Here is an 18,286-nt window from a genome sequence, read left to right as displayed (position 1 = left end):
ACACATTGTCATGTGTAAAATGAAAATTGCAGAATAGCATACAGTATGATTTAGATTTGTAAGTTAAATAACAATTATATTGTTAACTTATGCAAACAAAAAAGTCAGTGTTATATACCAAACCACTGACTGTTTATTTTAGGAGAGGGAGGAACAGAATTTTAGAGGGCTTTCATTTTCTATGTTAATTATTTTGATAGTATTTTAATTTGACCTAACTTTCTGTTATATTTGTAATCAGGAAAAGGCATGTTCATTTGATTATATGAACATATAATATTTAAAGATCCAAACAACCAAAGAGAACAAAGGAGAATTCCAAGTTAACTCTTGAAATTAATAACTTAAGAAAATTAAAATAAGCATTAAGTTTCCTACACAAAAAATATATAAATAAATGTATATTCACATGACAATTTCTGGTTTACATTGAGTCTTCCAGTTCCTATAAAAGTTTATTAATATGTCTTTGTAAGCAAGGCTGTTCTTTAGCCGATATGCATCAGGAGAGACATACCAGTGTTAAAATACTTCTAAACTGGTTAGTAAATAGCCAATGCCCATGTACCCTGAGTGCCTGCCAGCAAAGGGGTCTCCCCCTTAAAATTAATTCCCTTTCCAACCCACCTACACTCGGGATTCAGCTAAAAGGGTAACACATAGCACAACAGAGGGTATCCAGAAGCATTTTCCATCACTACAGCCTATGTCTTTAGTAAAACAGTTGCTGGATATTTTGTATGTCACCCTTCATGTATTAGCATTTAGTTATATATTAATTTTTTTTAGGCAAATCATGATAGTAGAGTCTTAAAGATCATTAAGTACAATGATATAAATAGACAGCAGTTTTGGTTGCAAAGAAACAAAAAATCAAAACAGGTAAGGCTAGTGTATAATACCACTGCAGCTAAAATTGGTTTCTGTGAGTTCAAGTTTGCAACGTTTTTCTTATATTCAACACTGAGCAGTTTTTAGACTTTAATTATGACACAATTACATATGGGAAACAAATCTATTTCAGAATGAGAACTATAAAAATTATTTTCCATGTTGTTTAACAGTTCTTTTCCTCCTGTTTTCTTTTTTTACTAGTTAAAAAAAATTGTTGATTTCTCTATTTGGTCAGTGGTGACACAGATTAGAAATCAGAGTTAATAATTTTACTATCCTACTATTTTTTCCTCTCCCAAGCTCTAGTGAAAAAAATGATATGTCATCCTTCTTTAGACTTCTCTTGGGGATAGAGTCTATAGTATAATGAGGGGTTTAGTAAGGATACAAAGATGATCAGCAGGGACATAATAACAGGACTATACAAAAATAGTAGGAGCTACAGTACAAGTCATTTTATATATTTAAACATCATATTTATGAATGTGGTTATCATGGTAATTCTTAATTCATCCCTCACCTATTATACCTGTTACAGAGAACTATATTGTGTACCTATTTTTTTTTGTTCTTGTTTTTTTAGTTTTTTTTTTTTTTTCGGTACGCGGGCCTCTCACTGTTGTGCCCTCTCCAGTTGTGGAGCACAGGCTCCGGACACGCAGGCTCAGCGGCCATGGCTCACGGGCCCAGCCGCTCCCCGGCATGTGGGATCTTCCCGGACCAGGGCACAAACCCGTGTCTCCTGCATCGGCAGGCGGACTCTCAACCACTGCGCCACCAGGAAAGCCCTATATTGTGTATCTTAAGATATAAAATAAAAGGTTTTCATGAGCAAAACTCAATGCAATGCTAAGAGGCACGCAAGGATGAATACCTTAACCCAATGATCGTGTTGCGTAGCAACAGTAACAATAACACTGAGCATGCGCACAAACAGCTAAAATGGAGATGCAGAACTCAGACAACAGTGATGGAAACTAATATTGGCACAAGACAAGGAAAGAGTAATTCCTACATTTCTCTAAAAGGATAGTCAAACGTGAATGTGAATCTCTTAGAGGAATGGCTTACTGAGATTTAAGCTGTGGTACTAGTTATGATTCTATTCTCATTTCTAACATTCAGTATCATGATGAGCAAGCTGTTTAATGCCACTTGAAATGCTGATTATTTTAGTTACTGAAGAGTTTATTACACCTGTATTCTAAATTAGGTTCTTAATTATATAAAATGATATTGTATTCATATCTATGCAGCATGTAAGGTATCAAAAAAACCCCATTATGAATAGTAAATAAATATGGCAATTTCAGCATACCTTTGGAAGATAATCACAGCCAAGTAGTATTGCTAGCCCAACCAGAGCATTTCTATCCAAACCTAGTTTACTCTTGATGTATGACATTGTATAACAGTCAACATGTGGGTCCTAGAAGAAAGAACAGATTCAGTTTCATCTTCAAAAAACTAAACAAAAACAACATTATAAAAAATAATTTGTCAAAGCTGTCTCTAAATGTTTATTCCTAAAAGTTTAAAATTATCCTGATCACCAGAATCTTCATAAAATCTAACACTTCAATATCTGGAAATAAAGTCATAGTTTCAAAAATGGCTTTAAAAAATTAACTATAGTAGTCATTTTTTCCTCTTTATTGTTTTCTGGTGTCTACAAAAGTAGATTTTCATCTTGTACTATTAAGCACTGTAAAATGTATATTATAGAAATTGTATATTATTGTAATTACATCATCAGAAGTTAACTATCATTAACAGCATACGGCATATTCTTCTAAGAAACATGTTCTTTGACACATACATACAAATATTTATTATTCTATTTTTAAGTAAAAATAGGATTATATAAAAATACTATTTTGCAATATTTGTTGCCCACTAATATAACTGGATATCTTTAATATCAATAATACATACCTTTTTAATGATTGCTTACATTAGACGGACTCTAAGGCAGTGTTTCTCAATGGGGATACTGGGAGCATTTTCAGAAAGATAACAGAATTTTTTGGCAAGAGGTTTAGTCTCCCTGGCTCTAATCCACGAAAGGTCCATAGTCTCCCTTGCCCAACCTTGAATAATTACAACCAAAATGTCCCATGTATTACCTCCCTCCATGAGAACTGTGGCTGTATTTAGCCATTCTCTATCAATGGGCATTTGGGTGTTTGCCAAATTTTTGTAATTAGTGACAATGCTGCAGTTAACATCCTTGTATATCTCTCCTTGCATATTTGGAGGTGTTTTTGAGGCTTACTAAAAGTGCAAATTCTGGGTCAAGGCAATACATATTGTATGCAATTTTATAATATATAGTTGAAACTGATTTAGAATTAAACCTGTGGAACAAGTCAAGCCCTTAGGAGAGAAATCCACATTTCAAAGAGAATGAACTATGTGGCACTGATATTTTTAGTAACAGTAAACATTTTACTTAGCAATTGCTAAGTGCCAAGAATTAATCGCTTTAAAAAAAGTAGTGTGTAAAACAAATGCTGAAAAAGAGAAAGAAAAAATACCTTGGTATTCATAGTGAAATTTCTATAAACAGTTTGGGCCCCATAAAGGAAAGCATCTCCATCGTTGGTGAGGCAGCCATCTACATAACCACTGGCATTGAGGTAAGCACACATGGCTTCAGCTTCCCCAGCAGCTTGGACCCAGGGAATTCCTAAGCATTCCAGCATATCAAGGCACTGAAAAGAAAAAGTAGGTGCAACAAATCTAAGAACATTTTTATTGCTGCTTTTTTCAGTGTTTGACTTAATTCTATATCACAAGTATTAATAGTAGCTATTTAGGTGTTTTAAAACTTATTACATTTAAGAAACAACTGGAAACTTGAGCACTGAATACTTAATGGCACAGTATAAGTATTAAACTTTTAGATGCAATAATAAAAATTATATTGTGGCTATGTTTTTATTTTTTAAGAGCCCCTATCTTATAGAGAAAGGTACTGAAATACTAAAACAATATTATGTCTGGGATTTGCTTCAGAATAAGGTAGGACCTCCTAGAGAAATGGAAATAAAAACAAAACTAAACAAATGGGACCTAATGAAACTTAAAATCTTTTGCACAGCAAAGGAAACCAAAAACAAGACGAAAAGACAACCCTCAGAAAGGGAGAAAATATTTGCAAACGAAGCAACTGACAAAGGATTCATCTCCAAAATTTGCAAGCAGCTCATGCAGCTCGTGAAAAAAACAAATAATCCAATCCGAAAATGGGCAGAAGACCTAAATAGACATTTCTCCAAAGAAGATATACAGATTGCCAACAAACACATGAAAGGATGCTTAACATCACTAATCATTAGAGAAATGCAAATCAAAACTACAATGAGGGGCTTCCCTGGTGGCGCAGTGGTTGAGAGTCCGCCTGCCGACGCAGGGGACACGAGTTTGTGCCCCGGTCTGGGAAGATCCCACATGCCGCGGAGCGGCTGGGCCTGTGAGCCATGGCCGCTGAGCCTGCGCGTCCGGAGCCTGTGCTCCACAACGGGAGAGGCCACAGCAGTGAGAGGCCCGCGTACCGCAAAAAAAGAAAACAAAAAAAACCCTATAATGAGGTATCACCTCACGCCAGTCAGAATGCCCATCATCAAAAAAATCTACAAACAATAAATGCTGGAGAGGGTGTGGTGAAAAGGGAACCCTCTTGCACTGTTGGTGGGAATGTAAATTGACACAGCCAATATGGAGAACAGTATAGAGGATCCTTAAAGAATACAATTACCATACAACCCAGCAATCCCACTACTGGGCATATACCCTGAGAAAACCATAATTCAAAAAGAGTCATGTACCACAATGTTCATTGCAGCTCTATTTACAATAGCCAGGACATGGAAGCAACCTAAGTGTCCAATGACAGATGAATGTATCAAGAAGATGTGGCACATATATACACTGGAATATTACTCATCCATAAAAAGAAACGAAATTGAGTTATTTGTAGTGAAGTGGATGGACCTAGAGACTGTCATACAGAGTGAAGTAAGTCAGAAAGAGAAAAACAAACACTGTATGCTAACATATATATATGGAATCTAAAAAAAAGAAATGGTTCTGAAGAACCTAGGAGCAGGACAGGAATAAAGACACAGACGTAGAGGATGGACTTGAGGACCCGGGGAGTGGGAAGGGTAAGCTGGGACCAAGTGAGACAGTGGCATGGACATATATACACTACCAAATGTAAAATAGATAGCTAGTGGGAAGCAGCCGCATAGCACAGGGAGATCAGCTCAGTGGTTTGTGACCACCTATAGGGGTGGGATAGGGAGGGTGGGAGGAAGATGCAAGAGGGAGGAGATATGGGGATATATGTATATATAGAGCTGATTCACTTTGTTATAAAGCAGAAAATAACATACCATTGTAAAGCAATTATACTCCAATACAGATGTTAGAAAAAAAAAATGTGGGAGTAGAGGAGTGGGTGGGAGTATAGATGAAACAAAATTGGTCAAGAGTTGATAACGGTTAAAGATTGGTGATGGGCTACTTTTGTATTCGTTTAAAATTTTCTGTATGGAAAAGCTAAAAATTTTAATGTCAATTAAAAAGTAATCCATATTCGATTAAAAACTTAATTTAAAAAGTACTTTTAAAAGTAATGAATATGCAATTTTCATTGTTTTGTTCAATGCTATTATCTCAAGAGTCTGGAAATATCTTGACATAATAATAATTAATCACATTAACATACATCTGTAAAACTACAGCAGTTCTTCTCACATGATGGTCCTCCCAATATGAGCTCTTCCAAAGAAGATGCTATTATACAATTTTGGCTTGAGACCTTAAAGTTCACTTCTTATCACCTTCCCTGTACGATGAAACTCTCACATTACGGGGAGCCACACAGGGGCCCGTTGTTGGAGTGCTCCTAGTAAGTCAAATGTCTGTACAGGATGTTTATATCAATTTGCAGTTTTCTTGGGGTTATGAATTTAACCCAGCTGAGTAGCTTATAGTTTAGCTTTACAGCCTAGTGCATTCTTTCTTGTCATATGTGATACTCTCATTCTATCACTGAGGAATACTGGATATGGTGAGGAAAAGAGGCTATTTACCTAGTTTCTAGAGACAGAAAAAAGATCATCTCTTTTGCTTTAACTGATTAATTGTTTGCATGCTATATGATGTAATAAAAACCTCTGCCAGATGTTGCCCAAGGCGGACAAGGGTCAGAAGGACAAAGTACTATGTCAAAAAAAAAAGGTGCTTTTCAGAACTCTGGCTGGGTAACTTTAGAGAGACAGTTTTGTTATAGGTGCTGCTTTACTGCAACACCATAGTTGTTTCTAATTTACTCATACATAAAAAGTATCCTTTCATAAAAAACAACAAGAGTTTAAAAGTCATTTCAGATTCTGTTCCAACTCTTTTCAAAAACCAGCACAGAATTTGTGATGAGGTTGGTTGCAATTTTCTCTACCCTAAGCCTCTATCACATGGGGTGGAGGTTGTGTTGGAGGACTAATGTGTGCTTTTCATGCTTGTAACTAAAAATGGCAGTAGATTAGGAGAACGTAAGGCTTAGTAACTGAGTGTACAGAAATATGATAATGATTAATGGGCAGGCAACACTGAACCAATACAAAATGCCTAAGAACACCACAATTAGAGAAATAAAGAAATAGGCATAGAGCAATTTTCTCAAAAGGACATAAACATCTTTTTGCGTTACACTAGGTATTTAATGCCTTAAGTATGTAAATCATAGATATTTCCAGGAACTGATTACACAAGAAATAATTAGAATTCAGTATAGATATTTTCTTCAATTACTGATAGTCATTAAGGTAGAATAGTCACTAACTGAAAATTATTATTTTTAATCACATAAAAATAGAATTTCTGGAGAAAAATGCTTTTTAATTTACGCAATACCTTTTAAAAGAAATTAAAAATTTAAACATTAAAAAGAAAAACAGGGATAGGAACTCAAAGCAAACATGATAAAAGGTTTACTTCCTTAGTATATAAAGAATATGAACAAAAGAAAAAGTAAAACCTCAAAAGGTAAGTGGGGAAAGGATATGATGGTCATTACCCAGAGAGAGACTAAAACTAAGTTAAATGTTTAACCTCACCATTAAAAGAACAATACATATTAAATATGTATTATATGTATTTATACGTATTATATAAACAAAGAAATGTCTTCGATTTTCCATACTAAATAGTACAAAGATAAACCTCCTAATATCCAATAATCTTGTGGGTGCAATGAAATTGCCTAATTCATATCTGTACTGGTAGAAAGTAATTGGCAAGAGTTATAAAATCATTCCTAAACTTTGGTCTATCAATCCCACTTTGGGTAATTTTATATTAAAATCACAAGAAAAAGCTATGCTTACAAAAAAATGTTCATCATAATTTACTGTATAATAGAGAAGAACTAAAAAGCAAACAGTATACAATACAATATACAATCATGGGGAATGATTTCATACCTTCATACATGTTGTACCATCATTAAAGTAATGATTTTGAATAGAATATGGCAACAGGGAAACATGGGTATGTTAAGTGAAAACTCCAGATAAAAATTATTTGTGCATGATTACTGCAATTTTAAAAAACATATACCCTTAAAAAAGAGACAGGGGACTTCCCTGGTGGCGCAGTGGTTAAGAATCCTCCTGCCAATGCAGGGGACACGGGTTTGAGCCCTGGTCGGGGAAGATCTCATAGCCCGCGAGCCACAACTACTGAAGCCCGTGTGCCTAGAACTCGTGCTCCACAACAAGAGAAGCCACTGCAATGAGAAGTCCACACACTGCAAGGAATAGTCCCAGCTCGCAGCAACTAGAGAAAGCCCCCGCACAGCAACGAATACCCAACGCAGCTAAAAATAAATAAATAAATTTATAAAAAAATAAAGAGACAAGATAATAATAGCTTCCTATTGTTTTACTTACTTTATCGTATTATAGATTTCTCTTCTTTTTAAATTTTTATAAAAATATATATTTTATAACGTATAAATATATTAAAATAAAACTGAGTACTTTTTAAAATTACAAAGCCCTAAAGGATGCCAAATACGTATTCTGTCTATGAACTCTCATTAATCCTGAATGAGTGAAGTATGAATTAATGAGAGCTCTATCCTGGGAATTCTTTAAGTGCTGAAGATGTCATAAAATGTTACATATTAAGTCCTGACTATGTACCGGTTGTTTTAGATATATTTTCTCTAATTTTTACCATATCCCTGTAAAGTATTACTATCCTATTTTACAGAGTAGGAAACGAGGCAGACAGGTTAAAAATCTTGCCCACTGTCTCAGAGTTTCTAATGGCCAGTCAGAATCTGAAAGCAGGTGAGTTTCACTCCAAAACTTAAACTCTCTTTATTCACACTGTGCTTCTAGTCACAGTAAAGTTAATAAGTATTAAGGATACTGAACGAAAAACTTTATCAGAGTAAAGTATACTCTATAATTCAAATCAGAATTATTAGATCATATCTGAATGCTCACCTCCTTTAAGACTGAGCTAAAGTGTGATCTCCCTGTTTTCTGAGATGATGTTTTTGCCGAAGGTCCATATCGAATCTGATTCCTCTTACTTATGACATCAGCTTTCAGCTTTGGGGGTTCCCCTTCCATAACGAACACCAGTTTTACATCCATTAGCGTTAAATATGAGATACGAAAAAATAGGTTCCTGAAATATAGACGTTAATAATACATTAATCATCATATATTGATAGCAGAAGTCAACATAGCAGTATGGCATAATGGCAAGAACATTAATATAAAAAATGTTATATGCAATAACATTTTATTTGTTAAGATTTTAAGTAGACGGGACTGAGAGACCACTGTGTGTCTTTTAGCAAAGGAGATTTATGATTATTCTAATTGCTATGTGGAAGCTGGTTTGGAGGAGGAGGCCGAGAGGAGGGAGGGAAACTAGCGAAGATTTCATCTCAGCAGGGCAGATAAGAGATATTGGCATCCACTGAGGCAGTGCTTCTGGACATCAAGAGGAGTCTGTGAACGCAGGGTATACTCTGGAAGTAGAAGTGGCAAGATTTCTGATGGATTGGATGTGTGGAGGACAAAACAGGGGGAGAATGGCTCCCAAATTTCTGGCTTTTAGTCATCGAAGCATACTTGCGGATATGTTAAATAGGCAGCCAAGTATTACCAGTCTGAAGCTCAAAGGGTACGAGGTACAAATAGTGTTATCAATATGGAGATGGCAGATCGAGACACGTTAATACATTTTAAAATCTCAAAATGTAAAACAGCAACAACAAAAGAAATGAAGTGGAAACAAAACCAAGACATCCACTGCTTATGCAATCATCTATTTATATTCTGAGCACGTTTACTCTACCTGAGGTGGGGCTTCATGACCGTCCCAATCATTTTTTTGACTGTCTGTGCTTCACATACCCAGAGACTCAGATCAACCGCAATGGTTTTCCCACCAAGACTGTGCAAGTGGACGTGTTGTTTAACAGGCTCCAGAATCTGCCACAAGTCATTCACTCCCATCCTGGTGATTATCTGCTGTTATTTGAGGCACCCTTTTCAAAAGATTGTTAAAAGACATAGAAGCTCAGAACAGAAATTCAAACAGTGTATTTTGAGCTACTGTGGGGTGATTCATAAATAATAGAGTATTCTATTTCTTCCACTGGTCAGCTCTTCGGAATGCATCAAGAACACCTGAAACATTAAAAATGGTGGTAATACACTTAGTGGCTTCAAAAACACTGACACAACTAACAGATGAAAAGTTATTAACAGATTATAGCACGCTGAATTTGTCTTTAAAATCCACTCATGTCACCAAATATGTTTCTCTATAGTACTGAAAAATAGTTATTTTTAAACCTAATGTAACCAGTGTCAATGGCTGCCTTGTCCCTCCTCACTCTTTCCTCTTTTCCACGCAGTCTTCAGCAGTGGCTGAGAATAAAATTTTTCACATGGTCACATTAATATTGTATGAAATTTGGAAAATAAAAGGAAAAATTACCCCCATCTCAAAAGGTGGTAATTGGCTTCTCCCACCTAAGAAGAGCTAACAAATGTAGAGACGGGTAGAAAATCCACAGATGTGGTAATGCATATTTGTCTTCTTGAGAATTCACTCCTTGATATTACTCTAAAGAGAGAATAGGACTAGTCCTCTATCATCATGAGGAAAAACAAAAAGACAAAAGCAAGGAAGAATGCAAACACACAAACAAAAAAACACAAAAGATTAAGGAAGGAAAACTGATGGAAAAGTGGAGGGGGGAGATAGAAAAGGAAGAGTTGAAGGAATACATTATTATTATTATTTTTTAAAGAGCACTGGCTTTTTAAATTGCAAGGTCATGCATGTTCATTGTGGGAAAATAAAAAATCTTTAAAAAAATATTTTAAAATCACCTATAGTTCCACTATCCAAAGAAAACTGATGTTAAACTCTTTTCTATGTACATGACATTTTAAAAACAAAATTTGCTTAAACCCTGCTATTGTAACCTGCTTTGGTATTTTCTATACACCAGTTTTTCCTTATTAAACATCTATAGCTGTTTTTCTTTTCCTCTGTTATTATTTGATAAAAAATATTATGTAGCATTTACATTGAAGATTCAGTCTATGTAAAAGTCTGACTATGTATCATCTGAATAATGACCTTACTTCACTCTACAAACACAAGGTAGGATACAAGACATATTAAGACAAAAAGCTATCACCACAATGTAAAGCCATTCTAAATAAAATGTAACTGTATTGTCTGTTCCTTTAACAGGGTCCATAGTAAAAGCAAATGATTTCAAACTGTACATGGCTACAAAGAAAATAAATGCTGGAAATGTGGCTATCTGTCATTTTCTCTGAACTTTTCTGAATCTTAATTTTAAACGTGGTCAGTGTAACTCTAAGTAGTATTTTGTGCACCCATTTTTATGAAAAGCTGCACAAATATTTGCTGATATGTCACTTTAGAAGGAAAATTATAGATTTAAATACAGGGAAGAAAGCATTAGGTAGTAATGGTGGTTCCAGTGCTACTATAGTCCATTGCACAAGAAGGCCCACAGATTGAACGTGGGTGGCACTGTAACATGGATTCAGAGTCAAGGTTTTACCTCTTTGTTAGTGAAAAGTTGTAGTAAATTTTGGAAAAAGAGCTGGGGGGCACATGTATTCCCTAAGGCATTATTATGAAGGGAAACAAACCTTTTAAAATGTTAACGACTAGAACTTCTCTGGTGGAGCAGTGCTTAAGAATCCGCCTGCCAATGCAGGGGACACGGGTTCGAGCCCTGGTCTGGGAAGATCCCACATGCCGCGGAGCAATTAAGCCCGTGCGCCGCAACTACTGAGGCTGCACTCTAGAGCCCGTGCTCTGCAACGAGAGAAGCCACCGCAGTGGGAAGCCCGCGCATGGCAATGAAGAGTAGCCCCTGCTTGCTGCAACTAGAGAAAGCCTGCGTGCAGCAGCGAAGACCAGCGCCGCCAAAAATAAGTAAATAAATAAATTTAAAAGAAAAGAAAAAAATAAAGTATTAACCACCACAACATATAAAATTCAGAAATAGAAAGTTTGAGGGGGAAGTTCTTATTGATAATTGTGCTTTCGTTTTATTTGTGACTCACTCTGGATACTGGAATGTGTTGCCACTGAAGGAAATTAAGCAACTTCTCTCTGGAGGAACGTTATCATAACTGATCTTGGTTCATTTAAATTTGACCCTGACGCTAGCTGTCAAATTTTTAAATGCAGGTATCTCCTGATTTAGCAATAGCTCTCCTAGGAATTTACTTTAAGATATGCTCTTAAGTGCTTACAGATTTATATTCATTGTAACATTGTTTATAATAGACACTGGGAAGAACCAAATGAGCACAACAGACATATCTTTAAGCAAATTATGGTATATTCAAACAATGGAATAGATGATGCAGCAAATAAAAATGGATACATCTATCTGAACTGATGAAATAGTCTCCAAGTTCTGAAATGAAAACAGGTACAAAATAGGTTATTTATTAGGGATGACTTAAGTTGAGAGATGTGAAAAATTACTCTTTGTGTTGTTTATTTTTTAAAATAACTATATGCTTGTATTACTTTTCAAATTAAAAAAAAAAGCTAAAGAATGTGGCCCTATCTATAAAGTGTTGGGCAAATAAACTAGAAATCTTTAGATGGTTTATGTCTTGCCTAAATATTAAGTAATGAAATATGGACACAGTTCATGGGTCAATTAAAAAGCAATGTTCTACATATTCATGAGGACCTGAATATCAAATATCAAATATCTACATATTCATGAGTACCTGAATAACTTCAGTATGTTATTTTAAGGATAAGAGATTCATTTTTTCTGGTTTCCTCCAGAATGCCTAGGAATGAGTTATGTGGTCTTAGGCAAGGCGCATCTTTTCTCTGGCCCTTCCATGTCTAAAGTTCAATCCTTCCTACCATGTCTCTAATGCTTCATTACATAAGCTGACTACACATATATAAGTGAATAGTAAGAATAAAGACTGTTGCATGGTGCAGTGTTACCATGGCACACACAAACACATATTTACGTATAGGACTGTGATGTACATTGTATTCCTTCTGAGGGTGAAGGAAAAAAAAAATTGGAGAAACACTAATGAGGTAGACTCAATCTTAAAAACTGTAGTCCTCTGGGCTTCCCTGGTGGCGCAGTGGTTGAGAGTCCGCCTGCCGAAGTAGGGGACACGGGTTCGTGCCCCGGTCCGGGAAGTTCCCACATGCCACAGAGTGGCTGGGCCCGTGAGCCATGGCCGCTGAGCCTCTGCGTCCGGAGCCTGTGCTCCGCAACGGGAGAGGCCACAACAGTGAGAGGCCCGCGTACCGCAAAACAAACAAACAAAAAACTGTAGTCCTCTATTTCAAGCACATTTGGAACATTTTTAAGGATCTTAATGGAATATATTATTCACTGGGGCAGCCATGCCTGGAAAAATAAAAATAAACCCAAAACTGATTCTATTAATATTTTAAGATTCCCACAGATTGGATCCCTTAAGCAAGACAAAGAGGGCTTTTAACTAAGCCCATAAGTAATGTCTTTAATATAATATGATCATTACATTTAAAACTTATTCATGTTATTTTAATTTCTTTTGTCAGAAATAAACCTGGTTTAAAGAATGAGCATCCCAGGCCTTCCCGGGTGGCGCAGTGGTAAAGAACCCCCCTGCCAATGCAGGGGACACAGGTTCGAGCTCTGGTCCGGGAAGATCCCACATGCCGCGGAGCAACTAAGCCCGAGTGCCACAACCACTGAGCCTGCGCTCTAAAGCCCGCAAGCCACAACTACTGAGCCCATGTGCCACAACTACTGAAGCCCACACACCTAGAGCCCGTGCTCCACAACAAGAGAAGCCACCGTAATGAGAAGCCCACGCACCACAACGAAGAGTAGCCCCCGCTCACTGCAACTAGAGAAAGCCCGCGTGCAGCAACAAAGACCCAATGCAGACATAAATAAATAAACAAACAAATAAATAAAAAAGAATGAGCATCTGTGGTTATGTTACAGAACAATTAGCACTGGCAGCTGAACAGATATGTACCTAGGACATCTATTTTGGCTATTCCTTTATTATAATATGAGCAAAGACTACAAAGCTGTAACAACGGCTGCTTAAACACAACTAGTATGAAAAACGCAGGCAAAAAGAAAAAAAGGTCTGTAACAAAATTATCATTTAGGTCCCAGAAAGTAAAAATTACTATCTCTGAACTAAGGTTTTCTCTTCTCCACTTTCCTTAGTTATGTGACATTTTCTAGGGAAAAAAAGTCTCTTTCATTGACAGTCTTCCTGGTCACCATATTTTTTTCTTCCAGTTTTAATGAGATACAACTGACATACAGCACTGCTTAAGGTTCAGTTGTACAACATAATGATTTAACTTAAGTACATCATGAAATGATTACAGTAAGTTTACCACATCCATCATCCCATAAAGATACAAAATATAAAAATGTTTTCCTTGTGTTGAGAACTCAGGATTTGCTCTCCTAGCAACTTTCACATATAACATAGAGCAATGTTAATGATATTAATCATGCTGTACATGATACCCTTAGTACTTATTTATTTTATAACTGGAAGTTTGTACCTCTGACCACCTTCATCCAATTCCTTTTTAAACTACTTTGGTACCTTGACCTAGAGTCCCAATATATCTACTGAAATGCATTTGAAAAAGGTTAAAAATCTCTCGTGTCCCCCAAGCATATGCCTATAAAGTAGTAATGCTCTGCTATGCTTCTTTCATAACCAAGAAAGAATTGCTGCTACCGTGAAACATGCTTTCCTCCACTGTTTTCTCTGAATGATAGGACCCAAGGGGACAATTTTTAGGAGCTAGCCTCCGTCTCTAACATGCCCCAATGAGTCTTTTTTTTTTTCTTTCTCTTAGTAACTTACCGTTAATGAATTTCCATTAGACCTTCTTGAATAACTGCAAGACTTTATATAGTCTTAACTAAAAAATAATAGATTAGAACTATGCCAAGCAACACTATTTAAAGGATTGGTGGCAGACATAAGAACTAGAAAGTTAACAGAAAGACTCACAGGAAGATTATTTTTAGAGTCAGAGAGGTGAGTCTCCTTTGAATACTCTATAATGAAGAAACTTCTCTTCACTTTCCCTCTTTAATATTTATTCCTCATCATCTGACAACTTCTCCGAATTCTTGATAAGAACATCTAATCTCCTACTTTACATGGATGCATGACATACATCTAATTCTTGATTCCACCATCTCTCCTCAAAACTGTTCTATCCCTAGTCATTGCCAAATATCCAGTTGCTTAGGCCAAAAACCTAGCAGTCATTCTTGATTGTTCTCTTTACTTCACTCTCTAACAGCAACTTGATCAAGTCCCCTGTCTCCAAAACACATCCTAAATCCCCATTTCTAAAGATACTCTTCTAGTGCCTGAAGTCTGCTAACTGGCCTCTCTGCTTCTACTTTTTGCCACCCACGCAATCATCCTCCCCATAGAAGCCACAATGATATTATTTAAAAATCTAAAACATATTTAAAAATCTTCATCTCTCTGGTAATGGATAGTGAATTTCCTTAAGGGTGACATAACTTGTTTGTTACCAGTTAATTTACTTCATTTATGGTGCTATCTTATAGTCAGTTGTAAAATGCAAAAAATATTAATGTAAAATTACAAAGCATTCTAAATGTAATACATTCTTTTAAAATACTATTTTAGGATTATCTTCAATAGATCTACAACCTAAGGTCTTTGTGCTCCTTTTGAAAATCACTTGTAAAAGCAGAATATTAAACAAATACCTCAATAGTTCTAAAAGGGTAAAATTATGTGAAATATCTTATGAAAAATTACACCATGTGTGTGTTTGGTTTTTTTGGCTGTGCTGTGTGGCTTGTGGGATCTCAGTTTTCCACTCAAGTACTGAACCTGGGCCACAGCAGTGAAAGCCCAGAATCCTAACTACTAGGTCACCAGGGAACTCCCCATAACATGTTTTAAGGATGCACTTAATCTAAAATGTCTATTTCCACGATCAATTATTTCCCATTCCTTGTCACTTTCTTTGCACCAGCCCTTCCTTTGAAGTGATATTAAGTAGCAATGGTAAGACTGTAAAAGCATTTAAAGTTCCCAAAGGGGACAGAATGCAACAACTTTTAAGATATTCAAGTACAATTACACTCAAAGATAGAACAGATGGTTCTTGCATGAGGTCATGATCAACCTGAAAAGGTTGCTTGAAAATAGCTCAGCATTAAGTAAAATTTAAAAATACTACACATAGCAAACTCACCCCGAACTGTGTATAATTTTATCTTCCATTTTTATTTTAATAGGTGAAATTTGAAATTTTTTATGATGTAAGATTTGGTGAGTCTCTACTCCTATCTTTCATGATGTAATGATTTCACTGACATCAATCTGCTCATGCAATCAATGTATATTACATATATTTTTAAAAGTCTCCTAATATAGTTCTTAAGAACTAATGTGATGCAAGAATACTTACGTGAATCAACGAAGTCAAAACAACCCATAGCAAATAACTTTATAGCCTACTAGTGGCTTCTATTTATATGCTTTAGTGAAAGAGCATTGGACTTGGGATAGAAAACCTAAAATTTTGATCTTGAATATACACTGACTAGCTGTACAACCTTGGGAGGACATTTAACCCATCTACAAAATGAGAGGTATTAAACCAAATGAATTACAAGATTCTGATATCTTTTGAATCTCATCACCAACTCTGATAGCTTGGTATTAAAAACAAATCACTCTATTTCAGGTATTATTTCTTGGTAGAAAGAACATGAATTTCTAGTTTAAAAAAAGAGCTTAAGAATCCCCTTCAGGTTAAAACAAAACCAAATCCTTTGATGTAACCATATGGTACCCATAAATCAATTTATGCTCCTAAAACTTCCTTAAAAGCTAATAAGCTTTATTGGTTAATTATAAAACTGAATGAGGTGAGAAAAGCACAGAACCTTGCTAATTCCACTAATGAATCAAATTTAAAGAACATAAAAGAGGTAAATGGTTTGATATGCAAAAATATACATTTTATTAAACAGCTTTCCAGTTTTATTTCAGTTTTAAGCAGAAACATTAGAAACAAACTTTTTTAACAATAAAGCAGGAACTACTTTAAATTTCCCAATTCCCATGCAGATGACTCTATTTCATATAAAGTTTGGTAAACTGTATAAAGCTTATTTCAATTCAGGATTGTATTGTATAAGACTTACCACATAATTTCACTAATTAATGCTGTGTTTATTTCTTCAGTTTTATTTTCATATGAATTTAGCTTAAACTTTGAAGAATAATATAACACAGGCTTAAATTACTTGTTATTAATAAATATTTATTAAATGCCTACTATTTACCAGAATTCTTCTTGGTGCTGGAGATACAATATTGAAAGATCAAGCCCTGCATTTAAGGACCGTGGTTAGGTGAGATTAGAGATAAAAAGGGAATTATAACAATGTGACAAGTACAGGCACAGAAGTAAGGCTAGAGAACTATAGGAGCAAATAGAGCTAAAGAAGGTATCCTACCTAGTGTAGGGCATCAAGGAAGACTTCTTAAAGGAAGTGACATATAAGCAGAGACCTCTTTTACCCACAAGGACCACTTGGGCCAGATGTCGTAGTGTTTTCACCTATTTTGACTATGTCATATGTGTATCATGGCAAAGGCCAGGAAAGGAACATATACTTGATCATCTTTAGAAGTAAAAGGGTAGGAATTTCCTCACTGGAGACCAGAAGTGTGACATCAATTTCTTCGGGGGTGTTCTGGGTTAGCAGTAAATACCCCTTTTTTCCATCTAGAAAGGAAGATTTTGGGGTATAGAAAGTATATTACGTGAAGAGCTGCCACGTGAAGAGCTGTGTAAAGACAGAGGCGGTAGCTTAATGTCGGGTTGAGAAGGCGCTGAAAGCTAAGCCAAGGAACTTAAACTTCTTTAGTTCCGATGTTTATTGAGAGGGTTTGCAATGTAGGCACGCGCCAGCGGAAAGAAAGATTGTAAATAAACAACCACAATGCCTTAAGATAACTGCTATAATGGAAGTATTTCCAAAACACAAAGTTAACACCAAAAAAGAGGAACACCCAAGTGTGCCCATGGGGATCAGGGAAGGCTCGGCCAGGATGGCCTTGAACCAGGCGTGGGAATGTACCCCACGGTGCCCGGGATAAGGACATTCGGGACCCAGTGGCCTCGGCACGGCCGCCAGGGTGCGACAGGGACACGAACACAGAGCTCGCCCCCAACCCAGACTGCAAAGGAGCCAGTGGAAGGACCCGGGCGGTGCCGTCTCTCCACCGTTCTGCGGGACTTACCGGGACAACCCTTCCTCCTTGGTTTTGAAAGACGCCCTTCCGTGATTTACCAGTTTGGCCTGAATCCTAACTACTGCTGTCTACAAGTTTCTAAATTTTCTCTTCTCAAAAAATAAGAAAAAGAAAAGGAAGACTTTCTCTTTCCTTCCCCAAGCAAAGTCGACCGTTTGGCGCCTAGCACCCTGCCCCGGAAAGCTCCTGCGGAGCACTTCGAATTCGGTGCCTTCTCGCCCACGGCCCCGCCTCTTCCGGGAAGTGACTGTCTCCTTTCCGCGACCGCGGCCGTACGCTCGGCTTCCCGCGCTCCCAGCCGGTTGCAGTACGCGTGGGTGGAACTGTAGTCCTGGGGCTCCGAGCTTTTTTCACTTTCACTTAGGCAAATCAACCGCCCCGCTCCCCGCGTCCCGCTATCGCCGAGCCCTAGGCTTTTACAAGCTTTCTCCGTCCGGCCAGGGGCACTTCCGGTCCCT

General features: G+C 36.7%; 1 protein-coding gene across 1 annotated transcript in view; it reads right to left on the bottom strand.

Moving 5' to 3' along the window:
* The window catches only part of GEN1 (GEN1 structure-specific endonuclease), a 29,293-nt gene extending 11,259 nt beyond the window's left edge, over nt 1-18,034 (bottom strand). The window contains exons 1-5 of the mRNA XM_024747804.1: nt 17,817-18,034; nt 9,283-9,475; nt 8,418-8,604; nt 3,432-3,608; nt 2,213-2,323 (exon numbers count right to left, since the gene is read on the bottom strand). Coding sequence (XP_024603572.1) covers nt 2,213-2,323; nt 3,432-3,608; nt 8,418-8,604; nt 9,283-9,443 — 636 coding nt within the window. The 5' untranslated portion in view covers nt 9,444-9,475; nt 17,817-18,034. The remainder of the gene's footprint in view (nt 1-2,212; nt 2,324-3,431; nt 3,609-8,417; nt 8,605-9,282; nt 9,476-17,816) is intronic.
* Nucleotides 18,035-18,286: the final 252 nt, after the last annotated feature.

Source organism: Neophocaena asiaeorientalis, unplaced genomic scaffold, assembly GCF_003031525.2.
Source record: "Neophocaena asiaeorientalis asiaeorientalis breed wild unplaced genomic scaffold, Neophocaena_asiaeorientalis_V1.1 scaffold84, whole genome shotgun sequence".
NCBI lineage: Eukaryota > Metazoa > Chordata > Mammalia > Artiodactyla > Phocoenidae > Neophocaena > Neophocaena asiaeorientalis.
Note: the sequence above shows the minus strand (reverse complement) of the source record. Positions and strands in the feature narration are given on the sequence as shown.